At 45.1% G+C, this 25019-nt stretch overlaps 1 protein-coding gene across 1 annotated transcript in view; it reads right to left on the bottom strand.

Moving 5' to 3' along the window:
• LOC146829304 (transmembrane 9 superfamily member 2-like) overlaps positions 1–25019 on the bottom strand; it is a 669393-nt gene that overhangs the window by 284205 nt on the left and 360169 nt on the right. The window contains exon 10 of the mRNA XM_085607971.1: positions 3234–3366. Coding sequence (XP_085464097.1) covers positions 3234–3366 — 133 coding nt within the window. The remainder of the gene's footprint in view (positions 1–3233; positions 3367–25019) is intronic.

Raw genomic sequence — 25019 nt, 5'->3', positions numbered from 1 at the left:
CCTGTCAAGGCAGCCAGGCCTTCCAAATAAATATCTGTTTTCCTCATTGAGGAGTTGAAGGGTCTCGTTGCAATATTTATTATGTATGTTAGAGCTGGATATCACTTTCCTTTGGTAAAAGCAGCCAGATATGGCGTCAAGATCCGAGCATTCGCAGTATGGGAGCATCAGGCTGGACCCCAAAAGCCAGTAAGTTCAGCTATGGTGTGAATGAATGGCTATCTTTGTATACTTCCTAATGCCTCGGAGAGAAGCAGAACAAGACCCCAACAAATGTAACGTTCGGAGGTCAAAGTACAGCGAGACAAACTGGTTAGCCCAAGATCACAGTGTCAAGTGGCAAAATGAACAGACCCTCGCTCACACCTGGGCTGCCTTTAAACAAAGCGGGAGCAGAATAGCTACAGCGGAATAAAACACGTTTCTACGTTAAAAAGTTGCCCAGATGTGTGGGGTGCAGTCTGAGTTCATACACAATATCCAAGGACATGGTTTGTGATTCTTGGCAGGGCAATGCCTGTCTTTGCGTTGCCAAATAAAGTTTACGTCACTACCAGTAGAGTTCGGGTTGAAACGGCTGCTGGGCAGCGCAGTGGGAAAATTAAGTTGTATTTCCTTGTACAGATAGTATTCAAAAGTAAGTACCTGCACAGCCATTAGTATCACCAGTATTGTGTGCTGTGGTAGCTGTCATCTACAGAGATCTCTTTAGCGGCGAACGGAGCCTATGGGAATACAGGGGGAGTCCCACACAAACTTGTCTTTGAAAGGCCTGTCAGGCCAGGGAAACCGTAGACACAGGCTGATTCTGCTCCATTCCCCAGCTCTTTCGTGGCTCGAGTCAGTGGGACCGCGCCCTTGTTTTGTGTCACCCAGTCCTACTGCGAGTACACTAAATAGATCTGATCCAACTGTTGGCTGAAAGCCGGGGGGTACACGTTTTGCTAGTTAACAATCTACAGGGTGTGGAGCTGTATGTCATCGTATACACCGGCAGACCAGAACAGATTTTTGTATTAGGGCTTGGGGATTTGATGCTGAATCCCCAAAAAGCCCTACAAAAACATGCATGGTCGTAAACGGTGTTTCCCCTATCCCACCTAGGAGATAGCTCATTGAGGAAATCCACCTGATCCTATCGCACGCAGAACAATCCATTCTGAATGCCCAAGGCCAAGCAGCGATAAAAAGGCAACTTTTCACTCATTTCTGCTCTCCCTGTAAATGTTACCAGGATGGTGTGTTACCTGGCAGCACACGGGGCTCAGGGTTCACCTCTGATTTACTGTTTCTTGTTAACTCTGACCCCACAGGTTTAGATAGGAAGCAGAGCTGTGTCAGTGAAGTTTGATGAGCACAACTTTGTGGCCACAATTATCATTGTCACTGTCAGTAACAACTTGTTCTTTTGTGGCTTTGGCCCCAGGGGTACTGGTGAGTGTGCGATGCAATAGAGCTTTTGCTTCCCAGCAGAGATGTAAATGTAAATGTCCAGTATTTGTAAAGCGCGAACAATTACCCGAAGGTGTCAAGGCGCTGGGGGCCCTCAGGAAGATTAAGCAAGCTATTGCCCAGAGTCACATGGTGCTGGACTGATCTGGCGTCAGCACCGGGGATCGAACCGTGAACTCCCGGGTTCCGGTGTCAGTTGCCCTGGCCGCTGCGCCACACCTCTTGCTGCTATGCTTAAAAGAAGTTCCAGTAAAGTGGATGAAAACAGTACTTGGGACATGGGAAACTGATAAGGCAAACACATGAGGAACAACAGGAAATAGTATGCTACAGCCAATAGAAACGGGGGATAAGTAAGTGGCAAACATACGACCCAATAAAAAGCAAGGTTGGGATGTAAACCCCTTTTAAGATTTATATCAAATACAACAGATTTCACAAGCACTGTGCAGGCGAAACCTAAAAAGGGCCACATGGGCGTATGCATAGTCCTGCAGTGATGTGGTCAAAGAAGGAAAATGGAAAGCGAGAGGAAGACAGGTGGAATTCTGCATGTCAAGTTAAGTCTCCAATATGAAATTTACCTCCGGATTTATCCCTTGGCTTGACAGCATGTCTAATCACAATCAAAGTGTTCACAGATTACTAATATATTCCTTTTCAATTTATTTCCTCTTTTCCTCACTTTGTGAATGTGTTTCTGCTTCTCTGCGTCTGACTAGTGAATAAGGTACAATCATTTGATACTGAATGCCAGTAATATAGAGATCATGTTTGAGAGACAAGACAACCCTAGGAAAAACTCAATTTGGAAGGCTGACAAGGGACCCCCACCTTTCCTTTGTCTGAAAGAATAACCATGTTTTCTCTGCTTATTTCAGTCAGCTGTGTCTCATGGAACGGATTGTGCCATTTATTCCTCAAAATTCATAGGCATCTCTGGCGGGGGCTAGGAATACCTGTTATGCAAGTAGTTCTTTCCATTCTACTGGCAAGTTGAAGAGGATACAGAAATTGGCACTGTGGCTGGTGTTTGACCTTTGGAAATGTATTCATATTTCTGAGTTATAAACTTCAATGGGTTCTGATTGAACAGCATTTTATTATTAAGATATTGTGCGCTATTTAATTGAGCCTTTTATGAGATTAGAAAATGCCCCCGCTTGCGTCACTATATCCCTCAGCCTTCTCTGTGACCTGAGCCTCGGTGTTTCACACTTCAAATGTCATCTCTATGGTAGGAGCACCTTCTTTCTTTGCCCTTCCAACACTGGAATGCTACCTCTTAATTTGCATTTACTCTCTCATCAGTTCTGTTTCAGAAATACCATAAAACTCACTAGATCAGCTATATATATTCAGTTTGTAGAGATGTTTGGCTTCCTCAACCTTTTTCATAAGGCCTCCAGATGGCCTCTGGCAAAAAGTAATATCATTTATTTATTTATACTAAAAAACCTCTGGGATAATAACTACAATTGTTAAATTATATACATTTCAGATATCCCAGCAAAGCAAGAAACAAATAGCCGAATAATATCTCTAGACAGACTACATGCAACATTGTGAAATGGTTTAGAAAAATGCAGTATGTTATAGAGTGTCACTCACCAGGGGATTAAAGTTCCTGTTAAAGATCTGTTGCCTATATTTAAGGAACACAATTTTGTTATGCACTACATTGGTAGCAAAACGTGTTTGTTAGCTGTTCAGGCTGGTAGCACTTCCCTTTGCAGTGGAAATCATTTCCAGTTCAGTAAATTGTATCATGTCTTACTTACACAAGGTGATAAAAGTCATGATGAAAATCTGAGTTCCTTGGCCCAAAAAGACAGAGAGGAGCATTCCTTTTTTGGGTGGTCTAAATATATCACCATGGACTAATTTCCAACCAAATTCATCTTGGGCATCCTCCTGTATAAAATGAAATGAAGGTTGTAAGAATTGATAATTCAAAGAAGTATAAATAACAAATGGATTAACACTGAACAAACAATGAGCAAACCAAAAGGACCATGGAACCTTTGCTCTGTAACAGTTTGCCACTGAGATAGATAATTTGTTCAAAGCGTATGACAAAGAAGGGTCATGTGTGGGTCAATGTCTACATGTCACTAAATATAAAGATTAATTTAAATTGGAAGCTAGAAAGAAAGTCTGAAAGGGTAGGATAAATAGGAAATTAAATACATTAGTTACTACATTTTAATATTAAACCTGCCAAAACATATGACAGATACAGATTCCCTTTGGAACCTGTGGAATTAGACAAAAGAACTGCAGTTACCTTGGTAGCATAAGATTAACTGCAAGTCAAATTAATATTTTTGGTTACAGGCATTTATGTCAATAACCAATGAATTACAGAAAAGCACACAAACTGCATGGGATTCATGTGTAAAATGAGCACATATTTTGAGGTTTGTTTACAGACAGACAAAAACATCTTTAGATCATTCAGATAAATACACATATGAGAATATGATGAGTGATCCGAAATAATTTCCTGCTCCTGAGTATAAATCTTCACAGAAACTGATAACCTTGTTAATCAACTCTATTTGGGCTACCAATGTGTCCAGAGTGACCTCAAATAATTTTAAATTAGCTCTTAAGAAGGTAGATTTAAAAAGGAAGAACTGCAGGTTACTGAATTTGAGTCCTATTACAATGCAACACGACTCCAATATGCACTGGATTGTAAAATTTGGTTAGCAGTTAAAATGTATACATAATAAGGAGAATAACTGCAAATAAACCAAGTGAGAGATGAATCCAGGATTCAAGAATAAATTCGAATATTCTGGATAGCACCTGGCGAAGAGCAGGTGGAGAAAATATCACTATACGCTAATGACATCCTCCAATATGTCACCAATCTAGCAATCACCATCCCAACGCTTTTCCAAATACTGGGGGGAGTATGGTGCCCACTCGGGCTAAAAGATAAATTGGGATAAGTCTGTATTATATACTCCCCAGACGTCACAAGTGACTATCGCTGCCTCAGGGGTTACAAGAATCATTGGAGAACTTTAAGTATTTGGGGATATTTATAACATTGCATAAAAAGCTATCCTTCCGTCATAATGTGTGAGGGTGTTATTGGAGTTCTAGACAGGCACAGTCAGGTGGAGGGAGTTGCCGCTTTCACTGATGAGAAGGGCAGCAATATTTAAAATTATCACACTCCACAAATTGTATGTCCTACCGAACACTTACTAGGCGATCCCACTGGCAGTGTTTACTAAAATAAATCATGAACTAAGGACCCTTCTATTGGAGGGGAGACACCCATGGATCTCTCGAAAGTCATTGCAGCGTAACCAGTACAATGGGGGGGTCGCGCTTCTAGTTGTGGAGGGTTACTATTGGGCAGCACATCTGATAAACATTAACTGGATTTACGTCCCTCTTGATCACCCAACATTCAGACTCAAGCGAGCTTTGTTTGAGCACAGAACGTATATCCACTTTCTATATGGGGAGGGAAGGCCATGCAGAGGCTGCAGTTAGCAACATGAGTAGCATTGGCGGCCTGGAGAAGGGCAACAAATATGCTTGGGTGGACCTGTGCGATCACCCTAGAGACTCCCCTGTGGAAAGGCATATGGTTGAGTGAGATTGCAAAACTGCTGCGGTTTAGGGAGTGGGATACCATTGGTATCTCAAAACTGGGAGAAATCTTGAGGATGGGGACTTCATGTCCTTCTCTTCACCTCAGAGGGAATATCATTTACAAGTGTCCCAATTTTTGAGGTATGCCCAAATTAGGCATGCTTGGAGAGCAGAGGAGTTGTGGATGGCAGAAGTGCCAGAAAATGCCCCACTGGAAGGTCGCATCCTGATGGCAGAGTTGGACAGACGTGCAGTGTCTTCAACCTATAAGACTATAATCAATAACATGGAGGACTCCCTGGGCCTACTGAGAGAAAGGTGGCAGAGGGATCTGGGCAACTTAGAGGACAGGGAGACTGAACTAGTGCATCCCCAGAAGGTACCTATCTATGCCAATCTGCGCCTAAAATAATTTAAAATACTTCACAAGATATACTATGACAGCCTCAGATTACAAGCAATAGGGAAAAGCACACTCTCTTACTTGGTTTCCCTGCACTGACGGCATTGGGTCCTTCATGCATACATTATGGGACTGCCCACACATCCAGACGCACTAGTATAAGATCATCCAGGAACTCTCTGCCATATTGGACACAACGTTACCACTAGACCCAAGATTTGTACTTCTAGGGATCCCACATGATGTAATCCAGACAACCCTTATGGTGATTTCAGTGGTCTTAGACAACCTTAGAAAGCTCTTTAAGTTGTAGCTGTGGAGAGCAGCCTTCAGGCTTCGTCCAGGAGGAGTGTTAAGCAGTTAAGAAACCCTGTGGAAGACAGAAGGTTGGAAAGTCACCCCACGCTTGGATACCTCAGGAACCAGGAAACCTACACCAGGGAAGCCAGGTGCATAGGTAGACCACAATGGAGGACTTCATTAAACATGTTCCTGGCAAAGACTGTGCAAGGGTCCGGTGGAATCCAAGGGTGGATTCTTGAAGAGGAGAACCTGAAAGCAGAGAGGACAGAGTTTATTCCACTCGGAAGTGACCAGAAGTCATGGAAGAGCAATGCCCACAGTTGACGGAAGATGCAGGAGTGATGACGGTGACCTGGTCACTGTAGCTTTGATGGCCAGGCGACTGCTAAAGAAGACCAGGAGCTGTTCACGGGCTGTCCCATGTGGGAAGTCGGGAACCATGGGGTTGGTGTCCAGTGGGAACCTTTGTCAAGTACCTGTCCCAGAACTTCTGACTTCTGCAGGAGCCGATGACTATTCCACCATTCCCCAACTCCGTTACCCGAGTATAAATACCCTGGCAGCTAGAGGGAGGAAAGGGGATTGGGAAGAAAAGAGAAACGCCAAGTCTTCTTAAGCTGGACAGGACTGCTACTATTCTTGTGGAGCCTTCCTGCAAGAAAAAACTTCTTTAGCCACTATACACTACACTTCTAGTCGTAAACCAAACCCCAGGAGAATTATTACCTGTCCTGACTAGATGGCTTTCTATTCTCTTGTGTGATTGTCTTTTCCTAATATGGTCTCTGCTACTCTGTGTTCTCTTGGTTGGTTGAGTACTAGATAGAAATGCAAGCACAAGATTAGATTGGTCTCTCTGGACCCTCTCAGTTAGCTTAACCTTTCTGCCTCCTATCTTTATATTACCTTGCGAAACCCTTAGGCAGCCTTTAACATATTTCTCCTTAATTTTTAGCTATCGAATCTCTACACCTTGATGATGCTCCAAAATTCCATTCAGTAGAGAGCGAGGACTTGACAATTGTTGGGAAGTATCTTTATACATATATATATACATAATTACACCTACTTGTTGACCTTTCAGTATTACTCTTCTCACGATCCTATTCTCTCTTCCTTAATAAATGTTCTCTATAAGCTCTGTAGATGGATTATGTAGTCTAAATAGTTCTTCAATTTCTTTTCTCAGGAAAGCACAGTCTCTGTAAAGATGTCTCCTAGTCTACGGAAGACTGACAGGTAAGTTTTCACAGGCTCGTGAACTTGGACTCCTTCTAAGAACAACACCTGCTTCAGAACCCTGACTGAAGTCGCTTCAAATGTCTTGAAGGTATTACAAGAAAACCTTCGTTATTTTAGAAGTAAAACCTACTCACCGCAGCCGCTGAAGCAGTCTTTCAGCTCAATGTACCAAATGTACCGGAATACTCACTAACTGGAACCCTTCTCAAAAGCGAAAACGCCGCAAAGAGCTATGCGACCGTTTTCCAGAATTCTTCAGTTGAAGTGCGCAGTTTGCCGCGAGCGTAATCGCGAGCACAGCTGCGCTGAGAAAAGAGGATAAACTAGACCGGCAACCTCACTGCTCAACGCCGGCGGCCATCTTGGAATTCCGCTGTGAATGAATCAGTCGTCTTTTAAACAAATAGCAAGACCAGCGATTTGGTAAGTATTTAATCGGTCTGAAATTACGAATACTATGGATCTTGCAAATGACTGGGAGGAACTTTAAGCTAATGAGTGGCTTGAACTGAGCAGTCCTGACAACCTTGGCAGCAGCAACAGATGTGCAAAACGATAAAGGAGTCCAAGGGACTCAACAAGTGCCAGAGAGTCAGAGAAGGCCCGAGTAAGCAAGGGAGCCCACTGAAGTAGGAGAAGACCCTTGAGAGGACAGGTGCACAGGAGTTGCAAGAGGACCTCAAGCAGTTCACCAAAGATGAAGACCCACATGAGGAGGATGTGGTGAGAACACTGATCTTAGCAGGAAGAAATGCTGGAGACTGGAGCTTTTTGTAGCCCGAAGATCTCTGGAGTGCAGAGCCAACTAGCCTTGGCAATGACAAGTCGCCGCGGTGCACGGGGGTTCAGTCCCTGCGGTTCCAACAAGGGATATTGGCCTCAAACCTGCTGAGAGGGCAGGTCGGGCCTCGAGGGAGTTGCAGAACCCCATTCTGTGTTGCTGAGCCTTTCGAAGTCTGTGGGACGACAGGTGCAGCACACTGGTCATCTTCGTTGCGGTGCATGCAGATGCATGGGAGATTACTTCGGGTATCCTTGATGCCTACAGGTCTGTTAAAGTGTTGGAAGAATCACAGACGATGAAGAAGACTTTCAGAACAGTGAGACCAGGAGCAGCAGGAGTCTTTCTTAATGCAGTCTCGGTTCCAGGCGAAGTCCAAGTGTCCAGACGGTCAAAGAGTGACATGGTTTCAGGCTTGATTCTTGTCCATGACAAATAGGAGGACCCACCCAAAGGTAAGCTCTTTTATACTCTAAGAAAAGGGGTTAGGACAACTCAGGGGTCTCTTATAGAGGAGGGGCTGGACAGAGGTGAGGATACTCACCTGTCCTTTGTAAAGTTTGCGCCAGAGCGGGAGCCTAGGGCTCCCAGGACTGCTTTCAACTGAAGCATGCAAGGGGAGCACCAAATGTGCCCTTCAAAGTAGTCTGGTGGCGCAGGCAAGCGCCCCCACCCCAGATTAATACACTAAGTCCTGTCTGGGAGGTGGTCCCTGTGACAGGAAACCCCTGCTCGAGCTCAGCTCAGCAGCTGGAAGGCAGAATCGTGACTGGGGTCGGCAGCAGCACTAGCTTGCTGGCAGACCCTGGAAGGCTGATACCGGGAGTACTGGGGGTTATAGGAGGAGCCCCTCAGTGCATGGAATAATACCTCCAATACTAGTAACTGTGTAGGGGTATGATTCCAACATGTTTGATACCAAACATGCCCAGGTTGGGAACAGCAACTATATAGTTAGCCATCACGTAATGATGCATGGCCACTATATGTATCAAAATGGCTGACCGCACTTACAAAGCCGGGAGAATCGGCTCCGGGGTTTGTAGGGGTGTCCTGCTCATGCAGGGCAACCTCACACTTATAACTCTGCACCCGGCCTTCAGGATTGAAGGGCTTGCCTTAGAGTGACTTATAGGATTTAAGTGTAGTGACCTCAGATATAAGGAAATGTATATCTGTCGTAAGGGGTGCTAGCACCAGCTTACACAGGTTGCAATAGCAGGCCTCAAGTCACAAGTTGAGTGGTCTCTCATGAGTGGCACAATACATGCTGCAGCCCATGGGAGACCCTTGGGGTACCTATACCCTGGGTACAGGGCTAGAAAAATCATAAAATTGCAGGTCTAGTAACTTAAAAAATCTACTCGACTTAACTGTAATACACTTGACCTCTATCTCTGAAATCCAAGCAAATGTGACAATTAACGGCATTTATTTAAAGGCATTTTTATTGCTCATTCACTGTGAGCATTAAAGATGCCTTTAAATCTTGTTATCTTGTCACATTTGATCGGCTTTCAGAGAAAGCGGTCAAAAGTCAGTTTGCCTTCCTACTCAACGGAAAGGACGAGTAGGAACTAAAAGTAGCTCGTCCTAATTAAATCGGACTCGCAAATGCGAGCAGATTTTTCGAGCCCTGGGGTACCTTTCTACCATATACCAGGGACTTACAAGGGTACACCAGTAGCCAATTGTGGAGGGAACCAAAGTACCTACCATGTCCAATTTAGGGAGTAAGCACAGTGGCTGGGGTCTTGATTAGCAGGAGCCAAGCCAGACTAGTCAAAAGAACATTGACACCAGCAAAAAGTGGGGGTAACCATGAAAGCAGATCCTACTTTCCTACAAACTCCCCCCTACCCCCACAAACGAAAGGAGATAAGACCTTGTCCAGTTGAGTCTTAATTTTCTAAATGGAAATATCTGGAGAGTCCATCTGCATTGGCATGGTTACGCCCAGGTCTATGTTCCACAGAAAAGTCCATCCCCTGTAGGAAAATGGACCACCTCAAAAGCTTGGGATTTTCACCCTTCCTTTGTTTTAGACATAAGTAGGCTTATGGTCTGTCTGAACACTGAAGTGATTACCAAACAGGTACTGGCTCAACTTCTTCAAGGCCCAGATAACAGCAAAGGACTCCCTCTCAATAGATGACCAACGCTTCTCCCTGGGGGTCAAACCTCTGCTTATAAAAGCTACTGGTTGGTCCTGGGCATCTGCATTAAGTTCTGATATAACTGCACATACCCTTTGCTCAGAAGCATATGTCTGGACAATGAAAGTTTTGGAGCAATCAGAACTTTGCAGAATGGGAGCAGTACACATGGCCTGCTTCAGGTCATCAAATGCCTTCTGACAACTAACTGTCCACTGAACGTTTTTAGGCATTCCTTTGGATGCGAGATCATTAAAGGGAGTCATTATGGACCTATATCCCTTAACAAACCTCCTGCACTACCCAGTCAGACCCAAGAAAGCTCTGACCGGAGTCTGGGTAGTGGGAGCAACCCAGTCCAATATGGTCTGGATTTTGCTCTCCAATGGCTGAACCTAGCCTCCACCTACAAGGTGGTCCAGGTACACAACCTTGCTCTGCCTTATCTGGCACTTTGTGGCCTTGATAGTGAGGCTTGCCTTTTGCAGGGCCTCTGGAACATTCCTGAGGTGGACCAGGTGGACCTCCCAGGTGGAACTAAAGACTGCAATATCATCTAGATATGCTGCACTATAGGCTTTCAGACCTGTGAGAACTTTGTTCACCAACCTCTAAAATGTGGCAGGTGCATTCTTCCAACCAAACGGCATCACAATAAACTGATAATGCCCACTGGGGATTGAAAATGCTGTTTTTGGCTTGGCATCCTTAGAGTCTGATTTGCCAGCAGCCAGGTCAAATGTGCTAAGATACTTGGTTGAGGCCAGAGTATCAATCAGCTCATCTGCCCTGGGCATTGGATAGGCATCACTCCTAGTGACTGCATTGAGCCCTCTGTAGTCTACACAAAATGTCCTCTCTCTCTTACCATCTTGGGTGTGAGGTTTTGGCATAAGAACCACAGGACTAGCCCAAGTGAGGAAATTCGATTTTCGATCTCGCTTGTATTCAGTTGTGTTCCACCGCCATTTTGTGTTGCCCTCACTTAGGCAGCACAATGAACGAAGTTTTTCTGCTGATCTTACTGCGACGTGTCCAATAACCTTCTGCCTCTGTTTACGAGACTGATGTCAGGGACTGGCTGAGTCCACTAATCCTCGTCTGGTTTGACTAAACCCTGTCTCAACTGTCTGTCGGTTCACACCATTCTTTGCTGACTTTATCTTATCTTCTGGCCTTCGCTATTCTCTACTGGTATTCTCTCATTTCACAACTGTCCTCCAAAGCATACAAATATGTCCTGCCACCTGCAAGTTGAGTTGTAGACACTACCACTGATTAACTTGTGGGGAGGGGTGACAAAAACAGTTGGAAGAGAGGTTTATTTGGGTTACTTGATATCTTGTTTTCAAACTTTTCTCATTGGTTATATCTTGTTTTCAAACTCTTCTCATTGGATAACCATGTATTCATTGGGAGTGTTCTTGGTGAATCTATGTGCTATAAAAGATTGTGCGCCAAGGAGTAAAGTGGCAGTCTCCTAAGAACATACTGAGTGTACTTCTGGGACAACTGTACTTAGCTGCAGCTAATAAACCTGATCTTCTACGCTCAACAGAATGTCCTGTGTCTCTGTTCAACAAAGCAGGTGAACTCAGGAGATTAAGGCGTGCCCTGCGCCGCCAGGCCCATAAGGCCCTGATTCTTCAATTGGTGCCCTCTGTGAGGCGGCTTCAGAGGTAGCGATTTTGCCTGAGGGTCGTGAGGAACCCGCAAGAAAATTCTGGAGGAATTGCGAACCACGTCAAGCGACCCCTGTATGTCGAAGTGGTCCGAAGGTCTTTTTCAGCGCGGTTTCTCCTTCCTGACGGCTGCTGACGACTGCTGCCCCGACTGCCGCCTTGCTTTGGCCCCTTTTGGTGATGTATTGTATCGCAAGACGTTAGACGGGCCTCTGTTGGCTTAAGAAGACACTAGAAGTATTGGTGGGTAGCTCCCACTATTTTTGTTTTGATTTTGGTCTTTGATTCGGCTATTGCAAAAGCCAAAGCCGAGGGGTGAGTACGTTTGTGCTATATTATTTGATTTAACCCATTGATGTTTGTGAACAGTCCAGTGAAATAACGATGCCTTGTCTGAGTAAGTTTAGAAAGTTTTTTTTTTTGGTTGTGATAGGGATTCCCGGCTGGAGGACTCTTGTCCTATTCCTCCGGTTGGAACTCCCACTTATGAGCTTTATTCTAAACATGGTGTTGGACCCATTGCCTTTAATGAGGCATGGATCCGATACACAAAGAACGATGGTGTTCTACAGTGGCCACAGAATGGTAGCTTTGAGTCTGACATATTAGATAATTTGGAAGCAATTTTGTTTAAAAGAAAAGCCCGACCGGCAATGTTTGACTCTTTCCGCCTCTGGCGTAAGGAAGCCAAACAGAGAGTAATTAAACAGGCAAAACGAGATAAGAAAACACAAAGTATGACGATTATACAGGCTGCCTAGCAGTTTAAAGATAATGAGATTAATCATGAAATGGAAATTTCAGAGAGACAGCATCGTATGGCGATAGATAAATGCTATCCGGTGTTGCCTATTTCCCCTTCTGATAAAAGTAAGGATCCGAAGGAAGACCCTTTGATGTCTCACTTATTGAGATTGCCTCCTCCCTATGTACAAGGTGCTAATGCACCCCCATTGTTACAACCAGTTCAGCCATTAGTTGCGCCTCCGCCTGCTCCGGCTCCTCCGCATTAGCCCCTTCCAGTAGTGCCACCCCCACCTCTTCCGCCACCGACTTCTTTGCCTCAGTTTCCTGAACATCAATCTCCTTTGCCTTCGGCTCCGTTAATTCTTCTGTTAGTTCACCTAATACCTTGTCCCCTGTTCTTATGTCTAATTCTCCTACTGTGCGCAAACGAATCACAGATACTGTCTCTGGGTTTCTGTCTGCTTTCTTTGAGACTTTGAATATGTCTCCGGCTTTTTCTCGAAGACAGTCTCGTAGTCAACTCCCAGGTTCCGACGAACGGGTGGTATTGGACTCTCTCGCTCGCAAATGGATCGAGAAGGGTCCCCAGTATAGTGTGAAAGATATCATGACCACCTTTCATCAGTGGGAGGCGCCCACGCAGAGATATGCATTTAATGTTATGTGTGACACTCTCGCTAAAGAATGGGAGGATATGGATTTGGGTTTACTTCCTCAGGGTTTGTTAGATGTTCAGGCTAATTTCGATAAGGGACTCATTGTGGGTTCTAAGGTTGAGGATGCCGTAAGGACACTTGTCACTTTTAGGTCCTTATTTTCCTCACAGACTTTTTTTTATTCAGATCCTGCTGTTAGGCTGACATCCAAACATTATCCCATGAGAGAGGTTCCTCCAGTGTGGAGAGAAGCGGTTGCACAAGCAGGCGCTAATACAGCTGTTCTCCTGCGCACTTCCAGCGTATATGGGTACATGTCCCCTAGAAGAGATCTGAAGTTTTGGCTCTTAAACAGTCTCTACCGGATCCCCGTAAAAACCCTGCTGGCTATTATAAGGAGTTGTCCCAGATTGTTGATGCCTGTATTATGAATTTAGCCGATATTGATATGTTGATGGGAAATGTAGTCCCAAAAGCATTATGGGCTCGGATTCTAGAGAGGTTCACGCCCGAGCATATGGGTGGCGATTGGGCTGCTACAACTGCCGCGGATGTAGCCCCAGTGGGTGGTGCTAAGCCTGATGTTTTGATTTCAGAACTCCCTGGTAGGATTATTACTTTAATGAAAACGAGGATGCCCGCCTTGCGAGTTAATTGGGATAAATTAGCTGCGTGTAAGCAGAAGAAAGATGAGTGTCTCTGATTTCTTCACTCGTTTTGAGGAGACGTTTATTGATCACAGTGGTCAGGATAGGACTATGGAGGGTGGACAGCGATTATTTGTAGATAAATTCGTATTCAATTTGCTTCCCGAACTGTCACACAAGTTGAAAGACTCCAAGAGTTCATGGGCTGTTTCTTCTTCTGCCCAGATATTGGCTACTGCTCAATATTATGAGAACAGGGATAAAGAAGAGAAAGATAAGCAAGAGAAGAAGACGAAAAAATTAAAAACGAAGGTTCTTCTGCAACAAGCTTATCCTCCTCGTTATACTCAGCGCCAGTTTCAACAGCCTCCACAGTTTCAGAGGGTGTATCAAAAGCCTGAGCCCTTTATTCCGCGACCTTTATTAGGTCCTGAACAATGTGCCTATTGTAGAGAGGAAGGTCATTTTAAGAATAGCTGCCCGGTTTTATTGCAACGTAAGGGAGAACTATCTGCTCCACGAGGCCGTGGTGGTTTCCAGATAATATACAGGGGTAGAGGTCGAGGTGTGATGCCTCAAGAACAGCGTTCCTTACCCCCTCCAAATTCAACGAATTACTTCGATCAGCAGAATACTCAGTCTACACAGTATTACAATGATGATTATCATGTTGAAGGTGAAAATTAAAGCCTTCACACTAACTAGGACAGCCATAGACAAAGTGAGGGAGTTGTATCGATTCCAGTAAATCAGTATGGGCCTTATGTCAATGTCACTACAATGGGTGTTTCAGAGCCATTTCTTTTAGATACTGGTGCGATGAGAAGTTCTATCATTCATTCTAAACTCCCTGGGGCACCTTTGTCTGGCTTAACAAATGTATCGGTAGGATTTTCTGGCGCCCCAGTTCGTAACCCGGTCTCCTGTCCTTTGCCTATTTCAATTGGCCCTTGTGATATGGAAGCTCCTCTTCTTTTAACGACTGGTTGCGGCGAGAATCTGTTGGGTTTGGATCTATTGAAAAGAATGCATGCAACAATATATTGTTCTCCTTCTGGTGTGCATCTTACTTTAGGGAAGAAATTGACTTCTTCAATGTAATTGTCTAAAGATCAATTCCCACCTGAATTGCTCTCTCTTCCTGCAACGCTCTGGGCTACGGGTCCAAATGATGTTGGTTGTCTTGAGATCCCGCCTTATGTTGTTACTCTCAAGCCCAATGCTAAATTGCCACGCATTCCTCAATACAGAATTTCCAATGAAGGTGAAAGAGCGCTTTTGGATATCATTTATGATTTGGTTCAGAAGGGTGTGATTGAGGAAACGAGAGGAAATGTATGTAATAGTCCTATTCTTCCTGTTCTTAAACGCACTGATCCTTCTAAGCCTCCTGTTTATCGTTTTGTAATTGATCTTCGGGAGGTCAATAAAATTGTGGTACCACAGTTTCCTGTTGTTCCAGATATCACTGCCCTGTTAACTATGATACCTGCCTCAGCGGCTTGGTTTTCTGTTATTGATCTGAAAAATGCTTTCTTCAGCATTCCCATTGCCAAAGAGAGTAGGGATATTTTTGGTTTCTCTCTAGGAGGCCGAAGTTTCCGGTTCAAGCGCGCACCCCAAGGCTATTGTGAAAGCCCCTCCATTTATAGTCAAGCTCTGAAATGAATGTCAGCTCGATGTTTTTCCTTTGCCCCCAGGTGCTACTCTTATTCAATATATGGATGATTTGTTGATTGCTGCTGATTCAGAGGTTGTCTGCAAGAATGTGACTGTTGCACTGTTACGTCACTTGTCTGATCTTAATCATAAGGTTTCGCCTTCTAAACTACAATATGTCCGTCGAGAGGTTACCTATTTGGGTCATCTCTTATCAAAGGAGGGAAGGCGATTAACCCCAGAACGAATTCAAGCAATTGCGCGAATGTCTGTGCCATCTACACAAAGAGAGGTGCGCGCCTTTCTGGGCATCACTTCTTATTGTAGACAATGGATTCCGAATTTTTCTTTGTTGGCCAAACCTTTGTTAGCACTCACTTTGAAAGACACACCCCAACCCCTTCCTTGGACTGACGAATGTCAGAAGAGTTTTTCTGATTTACGTACTGCTCTGTGTTCTGCTCCTGTGTTGGGTACTCCAGATTACAGTAAGCCCTTCACGCTCTGTGTCCATGAAAGAGAGGGTTGTGCATTGTCAGTCTTAACACAACGATTTGGAGACAAACAGCGGCCATGTGCCTATTTTTCAGCTACGTTAGACCCAGTAGCCAAGGCATTGCCTAGTTGTCTCAAAGCTACAGCAGCAGCAGCGATTTCTATTCGTCAGTCTGCTGGAGTGGTGCTAGATAATACTCTCATTGTTATGGTACCACATGCAGTGGATACCTTGCTAAATAGGACGAAAACACAACATCTTACAAGTGCTCGATTGTCTGGATATGAGCTGACGCTCTTGGCTAGTCATGTGCACACCAAACAATGTAATATTTTAAATCCAGCCACATTGTTACCTCTTCCAGAAGAGAAAGGTATTCAGGAACAACATGATTGTTTCCTCCGTACTGAGGAGGAGACAAAAGGCAGGATTGATTTGAAAGATACGCCGTTAGTGGATCCAGATGGGATCCTATGGGTGGATGGGTCTTGTTTCAAACTCCCAAATGGTGAGACAACTTCAGCTTATGCTGTTACCACCTTGTATACAATCGTGGAGACATAATTCAGCTCAGGAACCTGAACTGATAGCTTTGACCAGAGCGTGTATGTTATCTAAAGGAAAGAGAGTGAATGTGTATACTGACAGCCAGTATGCGTTCGGTGTGGCGCATAGCTTTGGTCGTTTGTGGAAGGAAAGAGGATTCCTTACCGCTCACGGTACTAAAATACAGCATGGTCAATTGGTAACTGATCTTCTTGAGTCACTTGTTTTGCCTACCCAGATAGCAATTGTGAAATGTAGTGCGCATAAGAAGTTTACTGATGATGTTGGTCGCGGAAATGCTTTTGCGGATGAGGTAGCAAAAAGGACAGCCAGAGATGCTACAAGTCTCATGTATGTTGCGGGCCCTGCAAATTGGGTCAGGGAAAGAGGGATGTGTGAGGACACAATAGAAAGTGTGAGATCGATTCAGGGAGATGCTACAGAGAAAGAGTTGAGAAAGTGGAAAGAGTACAGGAATGTTAGACGCAACAGGATGTTGAATAGAATTGTCAGAACACCAGCGTTGGCTGTTACCAGACGCCTACGTACTGCCTGTAGTTACTATGGCGCATGGTCCAGCCTACATCAGTGCAAAAGGAATATGTAAACTTCTGGCTCCAGTATGGCTGAACGAAGGGATTCCAAAATGTGCAGATAATGTTTTGAAGCATTGTATCATTTGCTTGACGTACAATCCGGAAAAGGGAACCCCAACTCCAGCAGGTCATTTTGCTCCCCCAACATATCCTTTTGAGGTGTTGCAAATCGACTACATTCACATAGATCGATGTAACAATCTTAAATATGTTCTGGTAGTGGTATGTGCCTTTTCCAGATGGATAGAGGCTTACCCCCTGAAAGAAAACACTGCTTTGTCCACTGCCAAGGTTCTTCTAAAAGAGTTCTTCCCTAGGTTTGGTTTGCCGCGCATTGTCTGGAGTGACAATGGAAGTGAATTTGTAGGCCAAATTATGCAAAAGGTGTGTACCGGTCTTAGTATAAGGCAGAAGTTTCATGAGGCAAATCATCCTCAGTCCGCGGGTTTGGTACAGTGCTATAACGGCACTCTCAAACTTAAGCTTGCAAAAGTACAAGCCAGCACAGGTCTTAATTGGCCCGATGCTTTACCTTTGGCTCTCCTGTCCACTAGAACAGCTGTACATTCTCGTTTGGGACTCAGCCCATACGAGATTGTTTTCGGGCGCCCAGCTAATGTATGGTGAGTCCCTCGCCCTAGAAAGTATTCTGATATACAGTATCCAATGCTGATTGACTATTTACATGACCTCACCACTAAATTACGTGTTCTTCACCAACAGGATCAAAACGCTTTACCAGAAGCCTCCACAGACCCAGGTCATTCTATCCAACCTGGAGACTGGGTCTGTGTGAAAAATTTTCAGAGGACAAAGAATTTGGAACCTCGCTGGAAGGCGCCTCGACAGGTTCTCCTGACAACTCGCACAGCAGTAAAAGTCGAAGGGAAAAAGAACTGGATCCACGGCGTGCACTGCAAGAAAGTGCCCTTGCCTTTTGATCAGTGGGTTTGTAAGGGTATAGGTGATTCTGAAGAAGAAAAAGTCCCCCGATTCATACCTTTCAGTAGTGCACACCTGGATGGAACTCGATCGGAGAAAGAAGATGACGACATTCTACAAGAAGCCGTACCTCCCCATCTCCGATTAAACACTACAGAGCCACAGACCCTATTTCAAGACCAAACTGTACCAACAAGGACTAGATACAATTTAAGACCTAGATTGGTCAAGGACACCTGAGATTTCCATCTCTTCTGCTATATTTATCATCTGTCCAGGTTGCAGGGTCACGGTAGGAGTCTTGGTTTGTGACCTGTATAATGCTAGGCCCCCAGGACTTGCAGTGTCATAGGACGGCTAATAATCACAGCCAAGTGAGTAAGGAAGATGGCCGTGAGCAACAATTTTAGAGGATGGATGTTAAATTAGGAAAGAAGGATAATAAGGAAGAAATGAGAAAGAAATATTGTAAAATATTGTACAGTCGATGTGGCGTAACATTGTGTGTTTCTATATTTTTGTGTATCTTATTGGCTTGTGTATGTTGGGTTATTCATGCTATGCAGCAAAAAGTTGTCCCTAATTTTATCTCCTTGCCTCTTCATTCTACTATCTCCCCACATCAATTATATACACTTCCCCAACATGAACTAATCAGGAGAACAGAATATTTTAATAATTCATTTATCCAATTGTTGCTCCAACACCAATTGGTAGTCAACACAACCGACTGTTGGGTGTGTGGACTTCTGCCTCATACCACAGATAAAGGGATGCCATATTTAGTCCTTCCATTTTCTTATGAAGGTTGCGCTTACGCCTATTTTGTAATATTTTCAAATGCATATCAGAGCCGATTTAGACGTCCAGTTGGTTCCTATGGTAGTAAGCCAGATTTTAGTCATAATTCTCTGATAAAGGGAATGGTGGCTATGACTAAAATTGTGGAGAATAATAAGGTTCCTGTTGACGAGAGACAAACATATACTAATTGGAACGTGACTCGTTACATTACTAGCCTTACAGATAAAACTAAACAGGGAAAATCTCCACCAATTTGGACTGTCCATCATCAAGGTAATTTCTGTTTACAAATGAATGGCCAGACTACTGACACTGGACAAAGAAAAAGCTTTTGTTCCCATACATACATCTACACGTCTCAGAATTCACCGACGTTCGTGCCATCCCAGGGCACATATTTTGTCTGCCACGATAGAGCTTACACGTGGCTACCAACGGATTTTTCAGGAACATGCTATAAAGCTTTTCTTCTCCCTCCTACATACACTGCTCCTTCAGGCCATCATAGAAACAGATATGGCAGAGGGATTATTGATTCTAAAGACACGGCAGGACAAGAGGGAAGGGATTTCCTCAAAGGATTTCTTCCTTTTTGGGGCCCAATGGCCAACAGCAGAAACATGAGACAGCTGGTTCGTGTTGTTGAGACTACCATAGATGTCACTGTGGGAGCCTTGAGTAATCTCACAGCTGAACTTCAGGCGGATCGTCTCATGACTTTGCAGAACCAGATTGCACTAGATGTTATTCTTGCAGATCGTGGTGGAGTCTGTAAATTGATCGGATCTAGCTGTTGTATTTATATACCTGACGATGCCCCTACGGTATACCAAGCCATCTCCAAATTACACATGATCCCCGAATCGATTCATCAAGACGAAGGAGATTGGTCTTTATTAGGATGGTTTTGGGGATTACTATCTAAATGGGGATGGAAGGTACTAACCTTCCTTGGAGTGGTTTTGGCCATCATTTTTTCCTGTTGTCTCTGTATGCAGTGTGGCCCCGCCATCTGCGGTCTTTGTGCCACTCTGTGTGTCCCAAGACCTGAGTCACAGAAAACAGAGAACATTAAAATGATGTTGCAGCAACAGTTTGAAGACCTCATGGCTATTGACATTGATTCAGATTAACGTGAATCTGTGTGTTTTGCCTGAGTTATGGCAAAAGGAGGGTCTGAGTAAATTCGATTTTCGATCTCGCTTGTATTCAGTTGTGTTCCACCGCCATTTTGTGTTGCCCTCACTCAGGCAGCACAATGAACGAAGTTTTCTGCTGATCTTACTGCGATGTGTCCAATAACCTTCTGCCTCTGTTTACGAGACTGATGTCAGGGACTGGCTGAGTCCACTAATCCTCGTCTGGTTTGACTAAACCCTGTCTCAACTGTCTGTCGGTTCACACCATTCTTTCCTGACTTTATCTTATCTTCTGGCCTTCGCTATTCTCTACTTGTATTCTCTCATTTCACAACTGTCCTCCAAAGCATACAAATATGTCCTGCCACCTGCAAGTTGAGTTGTAGACACTACCACTGATTAACTTGTGGGGAGGGGTGACAAAAACAGTTGGAAGAGAGGTTTATTTGGGTTACTTGATATCTTGTTTTCAAACTTTTCTCATTGGTTATATCTTGTTTTCAAACTCTTCTCATTGGATAACCATGTATGCATTGGGAGTGTTCTTGGTGAATCTATGTGCTATAAAAGATTGTGCGCCACGGAGTAAAGTGGCAGTCTCCTAAGAACATACTGAGTGTACTTCTGGGACAACTGTACTTAGCTGCAGCTATTAAACCTGATCTTCTACGCTCAACAGAATGTCCTGTGTCTCTGTTCAACAAAGCAGGTGAACTCAGGAGATTAAGGCGTGTCCTGCGCCGCCAGGCCCATAAGGCCCTGGTTCTTCACAAGGGCTATCCGAAGGTTTAATGGCACTCAACCCAGCATCTTTTGGACTTCAGTACTGATGCAGTCTCTGATATGGTCAGGCTCTCTGTAGATTTTACTCTTTACAGGCAGACTGTCACCTGTGTCCACTTCATGGGTACACCAGGGGGGTTTGACTTGAAGTCAGAGAGGACAAATGTGGGAACTGATTAAGGACTTGCCTACTATCACCTGGCTGCTGGTCAGTGAGGTTGCCTGCCAAGGCCGCTCCATCAACAGACCCATCAACAGGGTCCTGAGAGAGGATATCAGGGAGAGGATAACTCTCTTCCACCTGTCCCTGTTCAGTTGCCATGAGTAAGCACATGTCAGCCCTGTCAACAAAAGGCTTTAGGCAGTTCAACTCTGTGAGGACGTCTGGGAGTGCCTAGGACCACCAAGTAGGTGACCTCAACTTTTTTTCTCAAGGATGGTGTGGGGGCCACTCCACTTGTCTTGGAGAGCTGCTGGGAGCACAGGCTCCAACACCCACACTTTCTGTCCTGGCTGGTAAACAGACAGTACAGCCTTTTGGTCATGCCAAGCTTTCTGAAGCTCCTGGCTGGCCTCAAGAGTTTTGCTGGTTTTCTTCATGTACTCAGCCATACGTGAACGCAGGCCCAGGACATAGTCCACAATATCCCGTTCAATATCCCGTTCAAGACGTTTGAGAGGCCTCTCCCAGCCCTCTTTAACCAGACACAATGGACCCCTAACTGGATGTCCAAACAAAAGTTCAAATGGGCTGTAGACCACCCCCTTCTTAGGAGCCTCTCTGTAGGCAAAGAGAAGACAGGGTAGTAAGAGGTCCCATTTTTGCCTGAGCTTTTCTGGGAGTCCCATGACCATACCCTTTAGGGTATTTTTGAACCTTTCAAAAACCTCTGTCTGACAAGACCTCCTTAGGAAACCCCACTATGGAGAATATTACCAGAAGGGTCCTAGACACCACAGAAGCTGTAGTGTTCCTAAGGGGAATAGCTTCTGGATACCTAGTGGCATGGTCCACCACACTAGGATGTAACTGTGTCCAGATGCTGTCGGAGGGTTTAAGGGACCAACAAGGTCTATCCCTATGTTCTCAATGGGAACCCCAACCACTGGATTTGGAATGAAGGGGGCCTTTGTAGAGCCACCTACCTTACCACTGGTTTGGCAAGTGATACAGGAGCGACAACTCCTTGATGTCTTCAGACAAGTTGGGCCAATGAAAATGAGTGACAAGTCTGTCCCAAGTCTTGCTTTACCCAAGATGTCCGGCAAAGGGAATGTCATGTGCTACGGACAGAAATCAGCCCCTGTACTTCTGAGGTATAACCAACCTCCTGGTGGCACTAGGCTTAGGGTCTCTACTCTCAGAAATCAGAAGCCCATCTTCCCAATAGAACCTATGGGCCCAACTAACAATCCCAGCTTCCTCAGCAGAAGCTGAGTTCTGCTCCAGACTAAAGTCTGCACTGGAAGGGCCTCCTGCCCCCAAGAACTCTGCAGTGTCAGGCATAAGTTGTTCTAGGACAGTTCTTTCACAAGGGCTAGGATCATCTCCCTCTGGAGACTGCTCCTCACTAAGAGTCTGGGAGGAGAATAATTCATTACCCCTCCTGCTCCTTCTCTTAGTTGCTAGATGGTCCATTTGTCAAGGATCCAGTGCTCCCTCAGTGCCTAACTGTTTGATTTGAGCCCTAGTGACAGCAAATGCACTGGCAGAGATTCCCATAATGTCTGCATGTGTCCTGAACTTTACTTCAGACCAGGCTGAATTTTCCAAACCATTGCCCAACAGACAGTCCACAGGTAGGTCTGGGGAAACCACAACTCTTTTAGGGCCAGTTACCACTCCCCAGCTGAGATTTACAACTGCCGAGGAATGATCTGTCCTGACATTACCTGCATTGGTCACTGGGTAAAGTTGACCAAGTATGATTTGGCCAGGAGACACAAGTTTCTCTGTCACCATTGTAACACTGGCCCCTGTGTCCCTGTATGGCACAGCTTCCTGACCATTAATCAGTGGCTGTTGTCTGTGCTTGCCCAAGTTAGGGGGACTTACAAGTAAAGTGGCAAGTTCCATGCCACAGTCACAGACAAGGACAGCCTGAGTAAGAGTTCTAACTAGGCCAGAACCCAAAGTTAACCCTATTAATCTCTTGGGGCCATACTACTACTTGTACTGGTGCAAGGGGTGCTAGTTGCATTAGGGGCAGTAGTAGTGCATCTTTAGTGTTCGCTTTAGAGAAAATGGCACTCCTTGCCTGTAGCCTTTTTTCTTACACAGGTAACACCAAGGTTTCTTGCCAGAGGAAAATAAGTTTTGGGACCCACCTCAGAGGAAGATGTTTGAGGACCTTGTGAAGACTCCTTATTGTCTAACTTTCTCCCCAACCTTTTCTTGGGCCTTAGAAGAATCTTGCTTCTTCTGGTCACCTCCACCACGATTGTTTTTCTGCTTCACTCTGGTGCGGACTCATTTGTCTGCCTTCTTTCGCAATTCTTGGGAAAGGTCACATCAGAGTCCACCAGGTACTGGTGCAGCTGATGATTTGGACAGTTATTAAGGATGAGCTCCCTCATCAATAAATTGTACAATTTCTCATATTCATGTACATTACTTCCATGAAGCCAGCCTTCCAGAGCTTTAACAGCACTGTCTACAAAGTCAACCTAGTCTTGGGTGTGGGCCTTCTATGTGTCCCTGAATTTGACCTTGTACTGTTCAGTGGTCAAACCAAACCCATCTATGAGGGCACACTTCAAGACTGTGTTGTTGTCAGCATCTTCCTCCTTGACAGTGAGGAGTCTGTCTCTGCCGTTGCTAGCAAAGGAGAGCCATAGGAGAGCTGCCCACTGCCCTTGAGGGACCTTCTGAAGGCCTGGAACAGAGAGCCAATCCACAAATCGCGGCGACCTTTAGGGATTTCTATAAAGATCTCTATGCTGAGCAGCAATTGCCGGCAGACGGACCGGGCTCATATCTTCAGGACACCCACACCCCAAAATTAACGCCAGAGCAGACAGCTGACTTGGATCTCCAGATCCGAGTCGAAGAGGGTATCTCTAGTATATCCAGACAGAAACTCCTTAAATCGCCGGGCCCAGATGGCTTTCCTGTGATCTTTTATAAAACGTTCTGCTTGATCCTAGCTTCCCTACTGGACTGTTTAACGCGATCACTGACCCCTACTCAATCCCACCCACTATGCTAGCAGCTTCAATAGTTGTGATTCCAAACCCTGGCAAGGACAAATGCTATTGTGAGTCATTAATCAGCCAATCTCCCTCCTAAACGTTGACCTTAAGCTTTTTTACAAGTATTCTAGAAGCATACCTCGGCCATCTACTATGAGGCCTTATCACCCCAGACCAAGCAGGCTTCATAGCTCATAGTCAAAGCAGTTAAAATGCCCAGCGCTTGATACGGGAACGCATGCTCTTGGCAATTGATGCCAAAAAGGCGTTCAATCGAGGTCACTGGCCATACCCGACTGCTACACTTAAACACTTTGGTCTTGGCGAACGATTCTGTACGTGGGATTTCAGCAATTACGGCCACATCAGTGAGAGTAAATGGCTATCTTTCGATCTCCTTCCCAATTTGTCGAGACACGCATCAGAGGTGCCCACCTAACCCAGAGAATCAGGGATAATCCGGATATTGCAGGAATTCCATTTGGGGGAGCAGAACATACTATCAATCTCAATGCTGATGATGTCCTGGTGGCATTGGATGACCTAGCTGCTCCACTCCCTGCCCTCCTCAGTGAATTAGAAATATTCAACAAAGTTGCGAGATTTCGAGCAAATGTCCACAAATCCCAGACCTCAGCCTATCCACATAGGCACCCACTCGGAAAGACTTGACACACCATTCCCCATACATTGAGCATCTTCATCTATTTCATATCTGGGGATTCAACTAACTGCAACAGCCCTCTCCACTGCTGTTCTTAACTATAGGCACCTGACACACCAGATAAAATCGGGCTTGAATAGGTGGAGCCCTACCGCTTCTCCTGGCTCAGCCGCATCGCAGACGTAAAGATGTCGATCCTACCCAAAATTGTTCGTTTTTCAGGTTCTCCCTATAGAGCGCCCCAGGGACCCGCCAGCATGAAATAAACCGCTTAGTGTGGGGTGATGGTCACTCTCAGATGCGGAGGGAACTCAGCTATAGACCGCCAGATGAGGGATGTTTAGGCATCCTGAATCTATTACACTATTACCAAGCAGCCCAACTTAGGTACCTTCTCAAGTGGTCCCTGGAGTCTGAAAAGCACTGGCTTTTCATGGACAGGGCAGCAGCGGGAGAACACCTTCGTAAGATTCCCTTTTCCACCGGACTGTGCGCCCTCAAAGCAGCTGCT

This window comes from Triturus cristatus, chromosome 5_2 (assembly GCF_964204655.1).
Source record: "Triturus cristatus chromosome 5_2, aTriCri1.1, whole genome shotgun sequence".
Taxonomy (NCBI): Eukaryota; Metazoa; Chordata; class Amphibia; order Caudata; family Salamandridae; genus Triturus; species Triturus cristatus.
This window is presented reverse-complemented; position numbering and strand designations above follow the sequence as displayed.